The sequence below is a fragment of the Salvelinus namaycush genome, chromosome 6, assembly GCF_016432855.1.
Source record: "Salvelinus namaycush isolate Seneca chromosome 6, SaNama_1.0, whole genome shotgun sequence".
In the NCBI taxonomy this organism is placed as follows: Eukaryota; Metazoa; Chordata; class Actinopteri; order Salmoniformes; family Salmonidae; genus Salvelinus; species Salvelinus namaycush.
This window is the reverse complement of record NC_052312.1, coordinates 2,834,769-2,853,383: the sequence shown is the minus strand read 5'-3', so window position 1 is coordinate 2,853,383 and position 18,615 is coordinate 2,834,769. Positions and strand designations below refer to the sequence as shown.

At 46.3% G+C, this 18,615-nt stretch overlaps 1 protein-coding gene across 2 annotated transcripts in view; it reads left to right on the top strand.

The window, feature by feature from the left end:
* Positions 1–18,615, top strand: part of lrch4 (leucine-rich repeats and calponin homology (CH) domain containing 4) — a 55,570-nt gene that overhangs the window by 21,538 nt on the left and 15,417 nt on the right. For both annotated transcript variants that reach the window (XM_038995831.1, XM_038995830.1), the window contains exons 2-6: positions 11,445–11,589; positions 11,679–11,808; positions 13,242–13,347; positions 16,522–16,768; positions 18,364–18,460. In XM_038995831.1, coding sequence (XP_038851759.1) covers positions 11,445–11,589; positions 11,679–11,808; positions 13,242–13,347; positions 16,522–16,768; positions 18,364–18,460 — 725 coding nt within the window. The remainder of the gene's footprint in view (positions 1–11,444; positions 11,590–11,678; positions 11,809–13,241; positions 13,348–16,521; positions 16,769–18,363; positions 18,461–18,615) is intronic.

The following is an 18,615-nucleotide window of genomic DNA, read 5'->3' as shown; positions in this document are numbered from 1 at the left end:
CACTCTCCCCCCCCCCCTAGCCTGCCACTCTCCCCCCCCCCTAGCCTGCCACTCTCCCCCCCCCTAGCCTGCCACTCTCCCCCCCCTAGCCTGCCACTCTCCCCCCCCTAGCCTGCCACTCTCCCCCCCCTAGCCTGCCACTCTCCCCCCCCTAGCCTGCCACTCTCCCCCCCCTAGCCTGCCACTCTCCCCCCCCCTAGCCTGCCACTCTCCCCCCCCTAGCCTGCCACTCTCCCCCCCCTAGCCTGCCACTCTCCCCCCCCTAGCCTGCCACTCTCCCCCCCCCTAGCCTGCCACTCTCCCCCCCCTAGCCTGCCACTCTCCCCCCCCTAGCCTGCCACTCTCCCCCCCCCTAGCCTGCCACTCTCCCCCCCCTAGCCTGCCACTCTCCCCCCCCTAGCCTGCCACTCTCCCCCCCTAGCCTGCCACTCTCCCCCCCCTAGCCTGCCACTCTCCCCCCCCTAGCCTGCCACTCTCCCCCCCCTAGCCTGCCACTCTCCCCCCCCTAGCCTGCCACTCTCCCCCCCCCTAGCCTGCCACTCTCCCCCCCCCCCTAGCCTGCCACTCTCCCCCCCCCCCTAGCCTGCCACTCTCCCCCCCCCCCTAGCCTGCCACTCTCCCCCCCCCCCTAGCCTGCCACTCTCCCCCCCCCCCTAGCCTGCCACTCTCCCCCCCCCCCTAGCCTGCCACTCTCCCCCCCCCCCTAGCCTGCCACTCTCCCCCCCCCCCTAGCCTGCCACTCTCCCCCCCCCCTAGCCTGCCACTCTCCCCCCCCCCTAGCCTGCCACTCTCCCCCCCCCCCCTAGCCTGCCACTCTCCCCCCCCCCAAGCCTGCCACTCTCCCCCCCCCCCAAGCCTGCCACTCTCCCCCCCCCCCAAGCCTGCCACTCTCCCCCCCCCCAGCCTGCCACTCTCCCCCCCCCCAGCCTGCCACTCTCCCCCCCCCCCCAAGCCTGCCACTTCCCCCCCCCCCCCCAAGCCTGCCACTCTTTCCCCCCCCCCCCCCCAAGCCTGCCACTCTTTCCCCCCTCCCCCCCAAGCCTGCCACTCTTTCCCCCCCTCCCCCCCAAGCCTGCCACTCTTTCCCCCCCTCCCCCCCAAGCCTGCCACTCTTTCCCCCCCCCCCCCCCCCCAAGCCTGCCACTCTTTCCCCCCCCCCCCCCCCCCCCCCAAGCCTGCCACTCTTTCCCCCCCCCCCCCCCCCCCCAAGCCTGCCACTCTTTCCCCCCCCCCCCCCCCCCCCCCCCCCCCCCCCCCCCCCCAAGCCTGCCACTCTTCCACCCCCCCCCCCCCCCTCAAGCCTGCCTTTCTGCAGAGGTGGTATCGAATTAGATGCATGCACTTGCAGCGCACACGTATCTACTCACACACACACACGAGTGTTTGCACACACATGCAGTATAGGCTACATGTGAACACACAGGTAGAGAGAGTCACTCACTGCTACAGCTCCTGTGGTGGTGTTAGATTGTAGAGCTACAGTCTAAATGGTGTTCACTCTCACCTGCAGGGCTGGTATCTGGACCCTGTTTACACATGTCTGTGCATAAACACACTCTGTGTCTGTACGTAACTCTCTCTTCATGCCGTCTCTCTCTCACCGCTGTAACGAGGTTGCTACGTCCTGTTTGGTACTTCCGCCGCATCAGTGGTTGGCAGGTTTCTGAAGACTGATATTGCCATTAGCAACGTTTTGACACATAAGGTAAACACCAGAGCAGCAGATCAGATGACAGTCCTCCTGAAATGAGGAAGCTAGTCTGGATGGAATCATTGTTGCTTTGTGTAACGTTAGTTCAGACGAAAGCACCTACTGTACTTTCGTTATTAGGGGTCAGTCCAATAGAGAGAAAAAGCCCTAGGCCTGTCTTTGTTTTCACACACAGGCCCACAAAAGGCTCTTTGTTTTTCAGAATTGCAGTCACACATTCATTATGAGTATTGGGAATAACACACACATGGGAATTGGCCTACTATGCATGGGCTATTTGTGCACACGTTTTGTCTTGGCCACACAGAAGTACCCTGAATCCCGTAGAAGTAGGCTGTAAGCAGCTGTCGTAGCTACACTCGTCTCCTTGTACTTTTCAAGTGTTTCTGGCAGAGACGTAAGACGGGGACTTGAGCAACGGCACGTTGAGTCCCGGCCCTGAAGGATTTAAGCCTGTCGTGATTTGACTGTCTTTTTAGTTGAGTCTTTCTCACTCTCTCTTTCTTTCTCTCTCTCTCTCTTTCTTTCTCACTCACTCCATCTCTGTTCAGGTTTTTTTTCTTCTGATGTATATATATATATTTTGGGGTGCTCTTTCACTCCCTTTGTCCATGTCCTCACTCTGGTATTATCTCCCCTCTGTTATTCATTCACTTCATCCCTCCCTCTCTCTCTACCCCGGGATGATTCACTACCTGATATGTGTGGGCGTAAGTAATTATCTCTCTGACACACACACACACACACACAAAGAGGCCCCGGTTCCCTCTTTCCTTGGATTTCAGTGTGGTGTTGAGGGGTGAGCGGATTGTGTGAAGTTTCTTGGCTGTGGGATCGAGAGTAAATCACTTCTGACGTATTTGGACTTCGACACTGTTTCTCTTTTAATCATGGACACGGACAGAGAAACACTCTCTCTCTCACACACACACACACACACACACACACACACACTCACACTCACACTCACCTACTTCAATCCGACACTGATGCGCATGCAAAGACAGAGAAACATGCACTTGTTATTTTTTTAAGGTCGATTTTGGTTTCGGTTATAAAAAAAAATCACGGTTTTGGGTGGAGGTTTATTTTAACCATTTAAATGCACTATGCATTGTGGGTTGAATGCTGTAACAACACAGACTTAAACCATTAATACAAGTCCCATGATGGTAGTTACTGTCCATTACTGCTTATCACTTATTAACCATCATTTATTCACATTAATTTACTTTAACAAAATATTTCAGTTGTGTTTATTACATGGGCTGGATCTGATTTATCTCTAGAGAAACTACAACTCCCTACTACATTTCACAGTTTGGGCTTTATCTGATTTGTCTCTAGAGAAACTGCGCATGAGAAACACAAACAAAATATAATGGAACCGATGTTGGTCAATTAGTTTGAATCATTGAACACACGCACACACATTGTAAACATATATGGATGTCTAAACTTTTTGTTACTTAAAGTAGTTACAAATATTCTAATTTATTCAACTTAAAATAAATGGTTTCAACGGTATTGATTACTGAAAAACCATCTTATTTTCAAATACCCCCGGTATGTATACAGGGCATTCGGAAAGTATTCAGACCCCTTGACTTTTTCGTCATTTTTGTTACGTTACAGCCTTGTTCCAGAATTTATTAAATCGTTTTCCCCCCTCAATCTACACACAATACCCCATAATGACATCACAATACCCCATAATGACAAAGCAAAAACAGGTTTTTAGAAAATATTGCAAATGTATTAATGATTAAAAACGGATCACATTTACATATGTTTTCAGACCTTTTACTCAGTACTTTGTTGAAGCACCTTTGGCAGCGATTACAGCCTCAAGTCTTCTTGGTTATGACGCTACAGATGGGAGACCTCAGACGTGACGCTTGGCATTCAGGCCAAAGAGTTCTATCTTTTTATCAGACCAGAGAATCTTGTTTCTCATGTTCTGGGAGTCCAAGCGGGCTGTCATGTGCTTTTTACTGAGTGGCTTCCATCTGGCCACTCTACCATAAAGGCCTGATTGGTGGAGTGCTGCCGAGATGGGAAAAGCTTCCAGAAGGGCATCTATCTCCACAGAGGAACTCTGGAGCTCTGTCAGAGTGACCATTGGGTTCTTGTTCACCTCCCTGACCAAGGCCCTTCTCTCCTGGCTGGGCGGCCAGCTCTAGGAACAGTCTTGGTGGTTCCAAACTTCTTCCATTTAAGAATTATGGAGGCCACGGTGTTCTTGGGGACCTGTGACGCTGCAGACCTTTTTTAAAAACTTTTTTGTACCTTTCCCCAGATCTGTGCCTCGACACAATCCTGTTTTGGAGCGCTACGGACAATTCCTTCGCTTGGTTTTTACTCTGACATGTACTGTCAGCTGTTGGACCTTATATAGACAGGTGTGTGCCTTTTCAAATCTTGTCCAACCAATTGAATGTACCACAGGTGGACTCCAATCAAGTTGTAGAAACATCTCAAGGATGATTAATGGAAACCGGGTGCACCTGAGCTAAATTTCAAGTCTCATAACAAAAGGTCTGAATACTTATGTAAATGTATAAATTAGCAAAAAGTTCTTAACTTGTTTTTCATTTGTCATTATGGGGTATTGTGATGTCATTATGGGTATTGTGATGTCATTATGGTGTATTTTGAGCTAAATAAATGAATTTTAATAAATTTTAGGATAAGGCTGTAGCGTAACCAAATGTGAAGGGGTCTGAATACTTTCCCAAATCACTGTGTATGGTTTACCTCCCAAGCCTAATTGTCACATGAATGAAGAATAGTCATGTTCCTTCTATTCATGTGCTGGCCTGCATCTTTTTCCGTTATCCAGTCATTTCAATGAAGCCGCTACTGTTCACATTTGAACATGAGGTCGTTTTGGTCCAGTAACTTGACTGGCTACGTAACTCCCTCATCTCTCTCTGGCTTGTAGTCAGTGGTGTAATATGAGACGGGGTCTGGTCTTTGTGTGGTGAGGTGACACAGACAAGGCCCCCCTCTTACCTCATGCATTAGGTGTTCATCATATCAGTACCAAGGCTGATTTTCCATAAAGGTTTGCACCCTTTTTTTAGTGCCCACGTTTTGACTGCTAGGGGGTCAGGAGGTCAACGCCTCTCAGAGACATGAGTGATTTCAGTCCCCTTGTTTTTTTTTTTGTTACACCCGTCCACCTATAATTCGTTTTTCTAATTATGAACACATTGTAAACTAATAGTTTAGAAATAACAGTTAGACTTGGACTGTTGTTTAACAAGGCTGTGTAATTGAATTAGCGTTGTGGATGGTCTAGACGTGCTGCTGTGTGAATGTTTTTTTTGGTTTCAGAGCGAGCGAAAATGTTTTGAGCCAACCTAGCTGATCTGTCAGGTTGATTTCCCCCCCCCCCCCCCAGTCTGTTAGGGGGTTTGAGGGCCAGTCATATGTGACCTTGGTGTTGAGTCATCACAATATCTGCTTCATCACCATGGTTACGCAGTATGGGGTCATGCAAGGTCAAGCTGAGCTTTTTAAAGTGCCTATAGATTGGTCTGGTTATGTGTGTGTGTGTGTGTGTGTGTGTGTGTGTATGTGTATGTGTATGTGTATATATATATATATATATATATATATATATATATATATATATATATATATATATAAAAAACAAACAAAGGGCCCAAGGCTGTGTTTCTACTACGCTGACATGGAATTGTTTTAAGAAGGTCATTCCAAGGATCATTTGATTTAAGAATTTTAGGACCTTTAAGTATCTACAAAAATAATAATATATATATATATATACAAAATATTTGATAACATTGAATTTGCCCTTACTTCCATTGTAACTTCTATTAGCCCATAAAAACACATTGCATTATATATTCATTAATGGAACAACGGATAGTAAAACATTTTTAATAAAAATAAAGTTTGTTTTTTCATGTCTGTCCTATAACTGAAATAATAAGAAAGTTCAGGATGTATACGGTGCATTCAGGATGTATACGGTGCATTCAGGATGTATACGGTGCATTCAGGATGTATACGGTGCATTCAGAAACTATTCAGACCCATTGACTTTTAACACATTTTGCTACATTACAGCCTTGTTCTAAAATTGATTTAAATGAACAAAAATCCTCAAAACAGGTTTTTACATATTTTTGTGAATGTATTAAAAATACATAACTGAAATATCACATTTACATCAGTTTTCAGACCCTTTAATCAGACCTTTGTTGAAGCACTTTTGGCAGCGATTAAAGCGTTGAGTCTTCTTGGGTATGATGCTACAAGCTTGGGAACACCTGTATTTGGGGAGTTTCTCCCATTCTTCTCTGTAGATCCTCTCAAGCTCTCTCAGGTGGGATGGGCAGTGTCGCTGCACCTCTATTTTCAGGTTTTTCCAGAGATGTTAGATCGGGTTCAAGTCCGGGCTCTGGATGGGCCACAAGGACATTCAGAGACTTGTCCCGAAGCCACTCCTGCGTTTTCTTGGCTGTGTACTTAGGGTCATTGTCCTGTTGGAAGGTGAACCTTCACACCAGTCTGAGATCCTGAGGGCTCTGGAGCAGGTTTTCATCAAGGATCTCTCTGTACTTTGCTCTGTTCATCTTTCCCTTGATCCTGACTAGTCTCCCAGTCCCTGCTGCTGAAAAACATCCCCACAGAATGATGCGTCCACCACCATGCTTCACCGTAGGGATGGTGCCAAGTTTCTTCTAGATGTGACGCTTGACATTCAGGCCAAAGAGTTCAATCTTGGTTTCATCAGACCAGAGAATCTTGTTTCTCATGGTCTGAGAGTCCTCCAAGCGGGCTGTCATGTGCCTTTTTTACTGAGTTGCTTCGGTCTGGCCACTCTACCATAAAGGCCTGATTGGTGGAGTGCTGCAGAGATGGTCGTCTTTCTGGAAGGTTCTCCCATCTCCGCAGAGGAACTCTGGAGCTTTGTCAGAGAGACCATTTGGGTTCTTGGTCACCTCCCTGACCAAGGCCTTTCCTCTCCGTTTGGCTGGGCGGCCAGCTCTAGGAGAGTCTTAGTGGTTCCAAATTTCTTCCATTTAAGAATGATGGAGGCCACTGTGTTCTTGGACCTTCAATTCTGCAGAAATGTTTTGGTACCCTTCCCCAGGTCTGTGGCTTGACACAATCATGTCTCGGAGCGCTACGGACAATTCCTTCGCTTGGTTTTTGCTCCAACATGCACTGTCAACTGTGGGACCTTTTATAGACAGGTGTGTGCCTTTCCAAATCATGTCCAATCAATTGAATTTACAACAGGTGGACTCCAAGTTGAGTAAACATCTCAAGGATGATCAATGGAAACAGGATGCACCTGAGCTCAATTTCGAGTATTGTAGCAAAGGGTCTGAATACTTATGTAAATAATGTGTATATATATATATCTTTTATTTTTATACATTTGCAAAACAATTTAAAAACCTGCTTTCACTTTGTCATTATGGGGTATTGTGTGTAGATTGAGGAATTTTGTTTTATTTAATCCATTTCAGAATAGTAAGTCAATGGGTCTGAATTCTTTCAGAATGCACTATGTGTGTGGTGTGTGTATATATATATATATATTTTATTTTTATTTTTTATTACCCCTTTTTAAAAACATTTTTTTCATGGGAACTAAAGTACTTCCACGTAAACTGGTACCGGGCTACCTTCAGATGAGTCTTGAGGCTTGTGTTCATCCTAGAGGAAGTAGATGTCTGTGAAAGCATTTCACAGTAAGCTGTTGTATTTGACGCATGTGACAAATACATTTTTATTTGAGTTTCACCTTTTTTGACGGTTAGGGTCATATTAATGTGTAGCCACAACTGTTGGGACAGAAGTTGTCTGAAGTCTGTACCGCCGATCTGCTAAGTCCTCTAGCTTTGAGCAGACAGATTTTTTTGATTGGTCATGTTGGCGAGTAGCGACTCCCATTTTTTTAAACTCAATAATTGAATTCTCTGGTCTCCATGGAACCCTGTTATTACAAATGACTTGGGCTTATTTCTACTGTGTTGCCTCGGCTAGTTGGCCGCCTCCTCTCTCCAGCTCTGCTCTGGAATGCCAGCCGGACGCAGGACATTTCAATACCCGCTGTCAGCACAGCCAGCTCCAATTCCTCAAAAAATGAAGCTTTTCCCACGTGTACGGTCGTTAGATAGCAGCTGTGTCAGTTGTTCGTTATCGCAATTGGGCTGGGGAAAGGCCTAAAACTGCCTCGGACATCTCGGCTACAGATGGGAGGCCTCAGTTTTGAGTGGGACTTGGACAATGTGTGTGTGTGGGAGGGAGGGAGAAGTGTATAGGGGTTGTGAGTGAGTTTGTTCCGAAACACTTCTTTGCCAAATCAAACAGCAGGACAAAAGCTCTGGAGTGTGAGAGCGGAGTGTCGGTCGGTCCGGCCGGGAATAGGACTTGGAGGGGAGAGGAGTGAGAAGGGGGGAGGGGAATAGAGGACGGGGGGGGGTAGAAGATGGGAGGAGGGGTTTCTTCAGGGGAGAGTGCAGGGTCTCCGAGCACACAGGATCAACACTCCATTCCCCCCTCCATTGTTCACCCAGCCCCACTCTAGCAGTAAGACAATGGAGACAGAAAGGGAGCGCTCTCAGCATAGCGACTGTATATACAGTACCAGTTTAAAAGTTTGGACACACCTACTCATTCAAGGCTTTTTCTTTATTGTCACTATTTTATACATTGTAGAAAGACAAACTATGAAGTAACACATATGGAATGATGTAGTAACTAGAAAAGTGTTAAACAAATCAAAATAGATTTTTAGATTCTTCAAAGTAGGCACCCTTTGCCTTGACACTTTTGCACACTTGGCATTCTCTCAACCAGCTTCACCTGGAATGATTTTCCAACAGTCTCGAAGAAGTTATCATATGATGAGCACTTGTTGGCAGCTTTTCCTTTACTCTGCGGTCCAACTCATCCCAAACCATCTCAATTTGGTTGAGGTCGGGGGATTGTGAAGGCCAGGTCATCTGATGCAGCACTCCATCACTCTCCTTCTTGGTCAAATAGCCCTTACACAGCCTGGAGGTGTGTTTTGGGTCATTATCCTGTTGAAAAACAAATGGTAGTCCCAATAAGCACAAACCAGGTAGGATGGGGTGTCGCTATAGAATGCTGTGGTAGCCATGTTGGTTAAATGTGCCTTGAAATCTAAATACATCACCAACGGTGTCATCAGCAAAGCACCCCCACCCCATCACACCTCCTCCTCCATGCTTCACGGTGGGAACCACACATGCAGAGATCATCCATTCACCTACTCTGCGTCTCACAAAGACACGGCAGTTGGATCCAAATATCTCAAATTTGAACTCCTCAGACCAAAGGACAGATTTCCACCGGTCTAATGTCCGTTGCTCATGTTTCTGGGCCCAAGCAAGTCTCTTCTTCTTATTGGTGTCCTATGGTAGTGGTTTCTTTGCAGCAATTTGACCATGAATGTTTGATTCACGCAGTCTCCTCTGAACAGTTGATGTTGAGATGTGTCTGTTACTTGAACTCTGAATTATGTATTTGGCCTGCAATCTGAGGTGCAGGTAACTCTAATGAACTTATCCTCTGCAGCAGAGGTAACTCTTGGTCTTCCTTTCCAGTGGCGGTTCTCATGAGAGCCAGTTTCATCATAGTGCTTGATGGTTTTGGCGACTGCACTTGAAGAAACCTTAAAATTTTCCGATTGACTGACCTTCATGTCTTAAAGTAATGATGGAATGTCGTTTCTCTTTTCTTATTTGAGCTGTTCTTGCCATAATATGGACTTGGCCCTTTTTGGTAAAATACCATCTTCTGTATACCACCCCTACCTTGTCACAACACAACTGATTGGCTCAAACGTATTAAGAAGGAAGGAAAATCCACAAATTAACTTTTTTTAGAAGACACACCTGTTAAGTGGCTTGAGAGAATGCCAAGAGTGTGCAAAGCTGTCATCAAGGCAAAGGTTGGCTACTTTGAAGAATCTCAAATATAACATATATTGATTTGTTTAACTTTTTTTTTGTGTGTGTTGGTTACCACATGATTCCATATGTTATCATAGTTTGATGTCTTCATTATTATTCTACAATGTAGAAAATAGTAAAAATAAAGAAGAACTCTGGAATGAGTAGGTGTCAACTTTTGACTGTTAACGTTGTTGTATATACACTACCTTTCAAAAGTTTAGGGTTACTTAGAAATGTCCTTGTTTTTGAAAGAAAAGCACTTTTTTTTTTTGTCCATTTAAAATAACATCAAATTGATCAGAAATACAGTGTAGACATTCTTTTGAACGGTAGTGTATATAGGCAGGAGATACTCCTAAGAGCCATTGTAAGGTCTCACACCCACTTGCATAGCTATTGTATGGACATGTATACACACAGTGTACTACACATACTCATATAGGCTAACCCCTAGTGCCATCAGCTACTGGGTGAATCACAAGACACAGACACACACACACAGACACACACACACAGACACACACACACAGTCAGGCTTGTGGGTTCCGCTGGAATGTTGGCGTCCATTTTAGTGGAGCATGTGAAACTGTTATTTTGGTGAGCATAATGAAACCCCTTTTTATCAGTGGTGTAAAAATACTTCAAAGTACTACTTAAGTAGTTTTTTTAGGAAGTATCTGTACTTTACCTCACTATTTATATTTTTGGCAACTTTTACTTCACTACATTCCTGAAGACAATGTATGTAGTTTCTACTCCATGCATTTTCCCTGACACCCAAAGGTACTCATTACATTTTGAATGCTTAGCAGGACAGGAAAATGGTCTAATTCACACGCATGTATCAAGAGAACATCCTTTACTGTCTCTGATCTGGTGGACTCACTAAACACATGCTTCGTTTGTAAGTGATGTCTGAGTGTTGGAGTGTGCCCCTGGCTAGCCATAAAAATAAACATTTACCTAGACCACTGTGCTGTCTGGTTTGCGTTAATTTAAGGAATTTGAAATGACTTTTTTTTTTTGATACTGAAGTATATTTTAGAAATTACTTTTACTTTTGATATTTAAGTATATTTAAAACCAAATACTTTTCTAATTTTACCCAAGTAGGATTTTACTGGGAGACTGATGGTGCGAAAAGGAGACACAAATGCTGGAGAGAGGAAAAGGGAGAGGACTTGGATGAGAGTAGGATAGAGGGAAGGAGAATGTTGAGAGACAGTTGACCGGGGCTTCCATCCATCCATCCATCCATCCATCCATCCATCCATCCATTCATTCAGCAAGGTGCTGCAGCTGCGAAGCAGGCTATTCGGCCTATATTTGGAAAAGCCTAGATTGTGTCTGTGCCCCCAAATGGACACACGGCCTTGGTGGAGTCCTGTCTGCCAGGATCTGTCAGTGGAATCTCAGCGTCTTCTAAGCTCTTTTGTTCATGTTTGGCCAATGCTTTGAAAAGGGAAAGGTTTTTCACTACTCTGGTTCAGATGCATTCATATTGCTGATGAAGAATCCAAAATATCAAACTATGACTGCTGGCAATGCCCAAGAAGCGTGTGTGTGTGTTGCTGCGTGTGTGTGTGTGTTGCTGTGTGCTGGTCTGACGAGCCGTTCAATTAATTGATCCTTTATGTCTCATGTCAGTATCATTGATGTGTGATTGGTCCTTTTTTGTTTCTCATGGCAATATTACTGACTGTGATTGGTTGCCGTTGTCGATTTATACCAGTGTTATTGACTGTGATTGGTCCTTCTTGTTTCAGACCTTTCTAAGAACCGTCTGTGCGAGCTGCCAGAGGAGCTGTGCCAGTTCATCTCCTTGGAGACGCTCAGCTTGTACCACAACTGTGTTCGCTCCCTCACCCCCGACCTCTGTCACCTACAGGCTCTCACCTACCTCAACCTCAGGTAACATCCCTCTTCCTTGCACTCCTTCAGTTGCCTGCACGTCCGTGTATTGCTATTCATAATTGTTCTGTGTGTGTCCGTCCTTGCAGCCGTAACCTCCTCTCCAGCCTGCCCCCCTCGATGTGTCAGCTCCCCCTCCTGAGAGTCCTGATCGTCAGCAACAACAAGCTGTCGGCCCTGCCCACCTCCATACATACCCTCACACACCTCCGACAGCTGGTACGTAGTAATACACACCCACACCTCAGGTTGCCCACTGCCTCAGGTTGCCCTCTGACCCACTGCCTCAGGTTGCCCTCTGACCCACTGCCTCAGGTTGCCCTCTGACCCACTGCCTCAGGCTGCCCACTGCCTCAGGCTGCCCACTGCCTCAGGCTGCCCACTGCCTCAGGCTGCCCACTGCCTCAGGCTGCCCACTGCCTCAGGCTGCCCACTGCCTCAGGTTACCCACTGCCTCAGGTTACCCACTTCCCCACTGCCTCAGGTTACCCACTTCCCCACTGCCTCAGGTTGCCCACTTCCCCACTGCCTCAGGTTGCCCACTTCCCCACTGCCTCAGGTTGCCCACTTCCCCACTGCCTCAGGTTGCCCACTTCCCCACTGCCTCAGGTTGCCCACTTCCCCACTGCCTCAGGTTGCCCACTTCCCCACTGCCTCAGGTTGCCCACTTCCCCACTGCCTCAGGTTGCCCACTTCCCCACTGCCTCAGGTTGCCCACTTCCCCACTGCCTCAGGTTGCCCACTTCCCCACTGCCTCAGGTTGCCCACTTCCCCACTGCCTCAGGTTGCCCACTTCCCCACTGCCTCAGGTTACCCACTTCCCCAGGTTACCCACTGCCTCAGGTTACCCACTGCCTCAGGTTACCCACTGCCTCAGGTTACCCACTGCCTCAGGTTACCCACTGCCTCAGGTTACCCACTTCCCCACTGCCTCAGGTTACCCACTGACCCACTGCCTCAGGTTACCCACTGACCCACTGCCTCAGTGTACCCACTGCCTCAGGTTACCCACTGACCCACTTCCCCACTGCCTCAGGTTGCCCACTTCCCCACTGCCTCAGGTTGCCCACTTCCCCACTGCCTCAGGTTGCCCACTGCCTCAGGTTGCCCACTGCCTCAGGTTGCCCACTGACCCACTGCCTCAGGTTGCCCACTGCCCACTGCACAGGGCTGTCTTTTCTCCAGGTATCTGTCACCATGTCTCTCTCTCTGCTCTAGTTATCTCTTACAGTCTGTTACTCTGGTCATGTTTACTTTAGGTTCTCTATCTGTTCCCCTCTTCTCTCTGTCCTGTCGTCTATCTTTCCTCTCTCTACCCTCACTGGCTGGCTCAGTCCTGTCTGTCTCGCTCTTCATCTTATAAGTCCTGTCTGTCTTCCTCTCTCTCGCTGTCTTCCTCTCTCTCGTTGTCCTGGCTGGCTATCTTTCCTGTCTCTACCCTCACTGGCTGCCTCAGTCCTGTCTGTCCCCCCCCCCCCCACCCACATTTCTAACATACTGCATCTCCCCTCTGACCTATCGCCCCTTTTCCCTTTACCTTCTCTCTCACGTTCTTTCTCTTTACCTTCTTTCTTGCATAGTCTTTGGGGTATAGCCAAGGCCTGGGTTGCCGTTAGTAACTTTTGATGAATTGGTTTTCCTCTGTCCTGTAGGATGTGAGTTGTAATGGCCTGCAGTGTTTGCCTGTGGAGTTGGGTCAGTTGGAGTGTCTGAGAGACCTCAACTTGAGGCGGAACCAGCTCACCACGCTGCCAGAGGGTGAGAGAGACACACACACACACACACCTGACCTTTGACCCCTACGTACACCTTAATATACCAGTGGTATTCAAACTTTTTCAGCAGGTCTGTGTTTTTCTCAAATTTCTCGCGATCCCACCCCCTACTCGAATGACACGATCTTAAAGGGATAGTCCACCCCCCAGAAAGAAAAAAAAATCATAACTCATATCAATTTGGTGAGAAGCCGATCGTCTCTCAGTGGGTAAAATAACAATTCTCCCCGCCGTGATTTCACTTCTAAGTGGTCCGTCAGTGAAATCAGGAAATCCTGAAGGAACGCGTCATAGCCACATGGTTCTCGTCACTGGAGATGAGGGGTAATACACGATCACATTTCATAAAGCTTTTTAAAACGGTTACCTCCAGTCCAGATCTCCACATCAGCCAATAGATGTTATGGCCGTACTTGTATAGAACACATCCATCCGTTTTTAAAAATGTTTATATCGTCATGACAAAATATATATTTAGCTTAGACGTGGTCAATCTAAACAGCGTACAAAATTATTAAGTACTATCTCGCAATGCGCCCTGTGTGTCTGGGAAAGGGCTGCTGTTGTCATAGCAACGTACTCTGCATCGCTCTGGACAGAGGTGAACTGAAAGTTCGAACTCTGTGAGAGATTCCTAAATGGATAGGGCAGTTTGTTTACCGCTAACTAGCTACTTCACATGCTGATATTGACTTTGGTATTATTGTGTGTAGCTAGCTAGCCAGCTATCCCAGAGGGAGAACATTGCATCGTGGGTTTTCTAGTTGACTTGAGCAACAAAAGAGCTCCACAACAATTTCAGCGTGTCGCTACCAACAACCTTGTTCACAGGAAATATTGTTTTCACAATATTAGTGTTTAACGTTTATTAATCATAGGAATTCATGGATTATCCCTTTACAAACTGTACATTGTTACATCAACAAATAACCTTCAATTAATCTCTTATCAAAATGATAAGAAACCAATAATACATTTACTCTATAAAATGTCATTTTTCTAATTTATACTTATCAAAAATGTTTGTATATTATCCCAAAATTATAATCTGTATTTTTAAATTTTATTTCTAAAGCAATTTGGCTGCAGTTTACCCTCGACCGCACTAGGGGTTGTTACCCCGACTCTGTGTGTCAACGTGTCCCTGCCCTCTATAGCTTTATCCCTCTATACCACTAAGCTACTTTGGTACCTAATCTTATTATTGACCCTAGCACTAGATCCTGGACCTGTCTGTAATGCACCAATGAGACTGTCATCTGTTCTTCCCTATATAAAGCCTCATTTATACCGTACCACGCAATGCAGGAGCCCAAAAGCAAAATAGCGATCCTATTTACTTGTCGAATTGTGGAACTGTACACATCTGCATATTTTGGCTACACAACCATGCAAAATGGTGATTATGGTGCCGCTATGTTGTGTTGCGTACTGCACATGATACTTTTGGTCACGTGGTCTATCTCGACACCTGCTCGTCAAACATCTCATTCTAAAATCATGGGCATTAATATGGAGTTTGTCCCCACCCCCCTTTTTGCTGCTATAACAGCCTCCACTCTTCTGGGAAGGCTTTCCACTAGATGACTGAACATTGCTGCTATAACAGCCTCCACTCTTCTGGGAAGGCTTTCCACTAGATGACTGAACATTGCTGCTATAACAGCCTCCACTCTTCTGGGAAGGCTTTCCACTAGATGACTGAACATTGCTGCTATAACAGCCTCCACTCTTCTGGGAAGGCTTTCCACTAGATGACTGAACATTGCTGCTATAACAGCCTCCACTCTTCTGGGAAGGCTTTCCACTAGATGACTGAACATTGCTGCAGGGACTTGCTTCCATTCAGCCACATGAGTATTAGTGAGGTCGGACACTGATGTTGGGTGATTTAGGCCTGTTGTTCGATGGGGTTGAATTCAGGGCTCTGTGCAGGCCAGTCAAGTTCTTCCAAACCGATCTCGCTTTGTGCACGGGGGCATTGTCATGCTGAAACAGGAAAGGGCCTTCTCCAAACTGTTGCCACAAAGTTGGTAGCACAGAATCATCTAGAATGACATTGTATGCTGTAGTGCCATGGGAACCCATTTCATGAATCTCCCGACGAACAGTTCTTGTGCTGACGTTGCTTCCAGAGGCAGTTTGGAACTCGGTACTGAGTGTTGCAACCGAGGACAGATCATTTTTACACGCTTCAGCACTCGGCGATCCCGTTCTGTGACCTCGTGTGGCCTACCACTTCGCGGTTGAGCCGTTGTTGCTACTAGACGTTTTTCACTTCACAATAACAGCACTTCCAGTTGACCGGGGGCAGCTCTAACAGGGCAGAAATTTGACCCGCTGACTTGTTGGAAAGGTGGCATCCTGTGACGGTGCTACGTTGAATGTCACTGAGCTCTTCAGTAAGGGCCATTCTACTGCCACTGTTTGTCTATGGAGATTGCATGGCGATGTGCTCGATTTTTATACACCTGTCAGCAACGGGTGGGGCTGAAATAGCCGAATCCACTCATTTTTAAAGGGGTGTCCACGTACTTTTGTGTGAATAGTGTATAAATTAGGCTTAAGTCCAACTGTTTCTAACCCAGATGTTGACACTCTACTAACCCTAATGTCTCTTCTCTGACCCTGTTGTCAAACAGACCAGGCTACCTCAGAGATATAGGTCTTAAGTACTATTACCAGATCATTTTACCCCAAACAAAACCATACAGTACTTGTAAACAAACAGCAGTGAAATCCCCCAGCGAAAACAAGCCAGCTGCCTGTGACCGTATGATCTGTACTTTTACCAGGATAGCTCTGGCCTCATAGCATCCCTCCACACACTAATCCTGTCTTGAGCTCTTCTCCGACCTCCAGCTTCTCAAAATAACATAACATAGGTTACAACCACTGTAGCATCTCCATTTCAGTCAACACGGTTTGACAAAAGATCATTCGGGCCTTTATTTGAATTGAATAAAATCATAGTTTAAATAAAAGCCCCTCCCCCTCAAGGCTATCAAAACATTGAATTGATATTGACAAAAGTGCATTTTATTATTTCCCAAGATAGTCATTTCCATGATGATTAGATATCATCTCGATACTAAACCCACCACCTCTCTCTCTACCTCTCTACGTCTCTCTCTACCTCTCTCTCTCTACCTCTCAGAGTTGTCCGAGTTACCCCTGGTCCGGTTAGACGTCTCCTGTAACCACATCTCCCACGTGCCCGTGTGTTACCGCCACCTGCGTCAACTCCAGACCATAGTCTTGGACAACAACCCCCTGCAGCAACCGCCTGCCCAGATCTGCTCTAAGGGGAAGTACCACATCTTCAAGTTCCTCAACATTGTGGCCTGCAAGAGGAGCCAGGAGGAGCTGGAGAGAGCCCTGAGACCTACAGGATTTAATAGCTGGTGAGAGGAGGAGGAGGAGGTGGAGAGTGGAGAGTAGGAGAGGGCAGAGAGCCCTGAGACCTACAGGGTTTAATAGCTGGTGAGAGGAGGAGGAGAGTGAGAGAGGAGATGGAGGGCAGAGAGCCCTGAGACCTACAGGGTTTAATAGTTGGTGAGAGGAGGAGGAGAGGATATAGAGTTGATCTAATAATCTTTACTTTGGTACCTTTTTAATGTAACAGTTAATTACATGATGAGAGGAGGAAGGGAGACAGCAGAGGAATCACATGGAGAAAAAATAGGTCAATGAATAATAACAGATCAGTACCGGCTTGTACAGCCGCTGACTACCGAGACCTACCGGCTTGTACAGCCGCTGACTACCGAGACCTACCGGCTTGTACAGCCGCTGACTACCGAGACCTACCGGCTTGTACAGCCGCTGACTACCGAGACCTACCGGCTTGTACAGCCGCTGACTACCGAGACCTACCGGCTTGTACAGCCGCTGACTACCGAGACCTACCGGCTTGTACAGCCGCTGACTACCGAGACCTACCGGCTTGTACAGCCGCTGACTACCGAGACCTACCGGCTTGTACAGCCGCTGAGTCAATATAAGAAATAATATTAGCCTAACCCTCGCCCATAGTAAAGTACCGTACCCGACCCTCGCCCATAGTAAAGTACCGTACCCGACCCTCGCCCATAGTAAAGTACCGTACCCGACCCTCGCCCATAGTAAAGTACCGTACCCGACCCTCGCCAACAAATATAGAACATGTACCACACAGTTCCCTTTTCCTCTTGAACATTTACTGAACAATGACATTTTTCTTCAATATTTTATTGAGTATATATTATTGAGTATATTTTATTGAGTATATATGCCTATTGCGAACAGTAGCTAAATGTTTTTTCTGAACAAAAAATGTCAAACAATAAATCTGAACTGACATATTGCGTATGCTTTTATGAAAATACACTGTACAATTAGGCTACTACCCTTGAATAATGTATTGAACAATTACGTTTTTCTTGAGCATCTAGGGCTATTCATTTGAAAAGGCTTATTGAGCCTGTGGTTCTGCTGAAACCAAAATAAACAATGCGAAACGAGGCCGACTGCCTGTGGTGGCTAATAGCCTTTTTACCTGCATATAAATTAAATAAAACATTGAATGAAAAAAAAAAAATAATAAGATCGGCTTAGAAAAGAAATAGTCTATAACGTAACAAAGTCTGGAAAATCAAAGTACTCGTTGTCCAGCTATGAGGCTGTAATCTCCTACTTTGTCTTTCGCTTGCAGCACTGTTGAGAAACAGAAGTCCACTATGCCAGGTTTCAGGCAGCCCTAAAGCTTAGGCTTAAACAGCAATGTCAGATACAGATAACGAAGGGAAAAACCTCACTGTATTTACTGTGGATATGAATTGCACAAGTGTTATACATTTATGGATTTTATAATGCATTCTGTTTTTTTTATTCAAACCGCACGCCACCCACGGATATAACCACGGGGACTGTGGGTTTTGAGTCAACCCACGCAGCACCAGTGTGTGGAGTGTGTGCTGAATACTGATGTGTGTGTTTGTGTGTGTGTGTCTCCCGGCAGTCTGTCGGACCATGAGCTGTTCTCAGGTCAGTATGGAGGTTTGGACTCTGGCTTCAACAGTGTGGACAGCGGCAGCAAGAGATGGTCTGGGAACGAGGTGAGACAACCAAAACAGAGTTAATTTGTGGTGTTACTATCTTGCAATTATTTGTGTGTGTGTGTGTCTACATTGTGTGAAGAACAGTGGTACTACCATCTGTCGTAATGATTGCCCTAAATCAAGTAGACGTTTTCTTACAAATGTCTTAAACC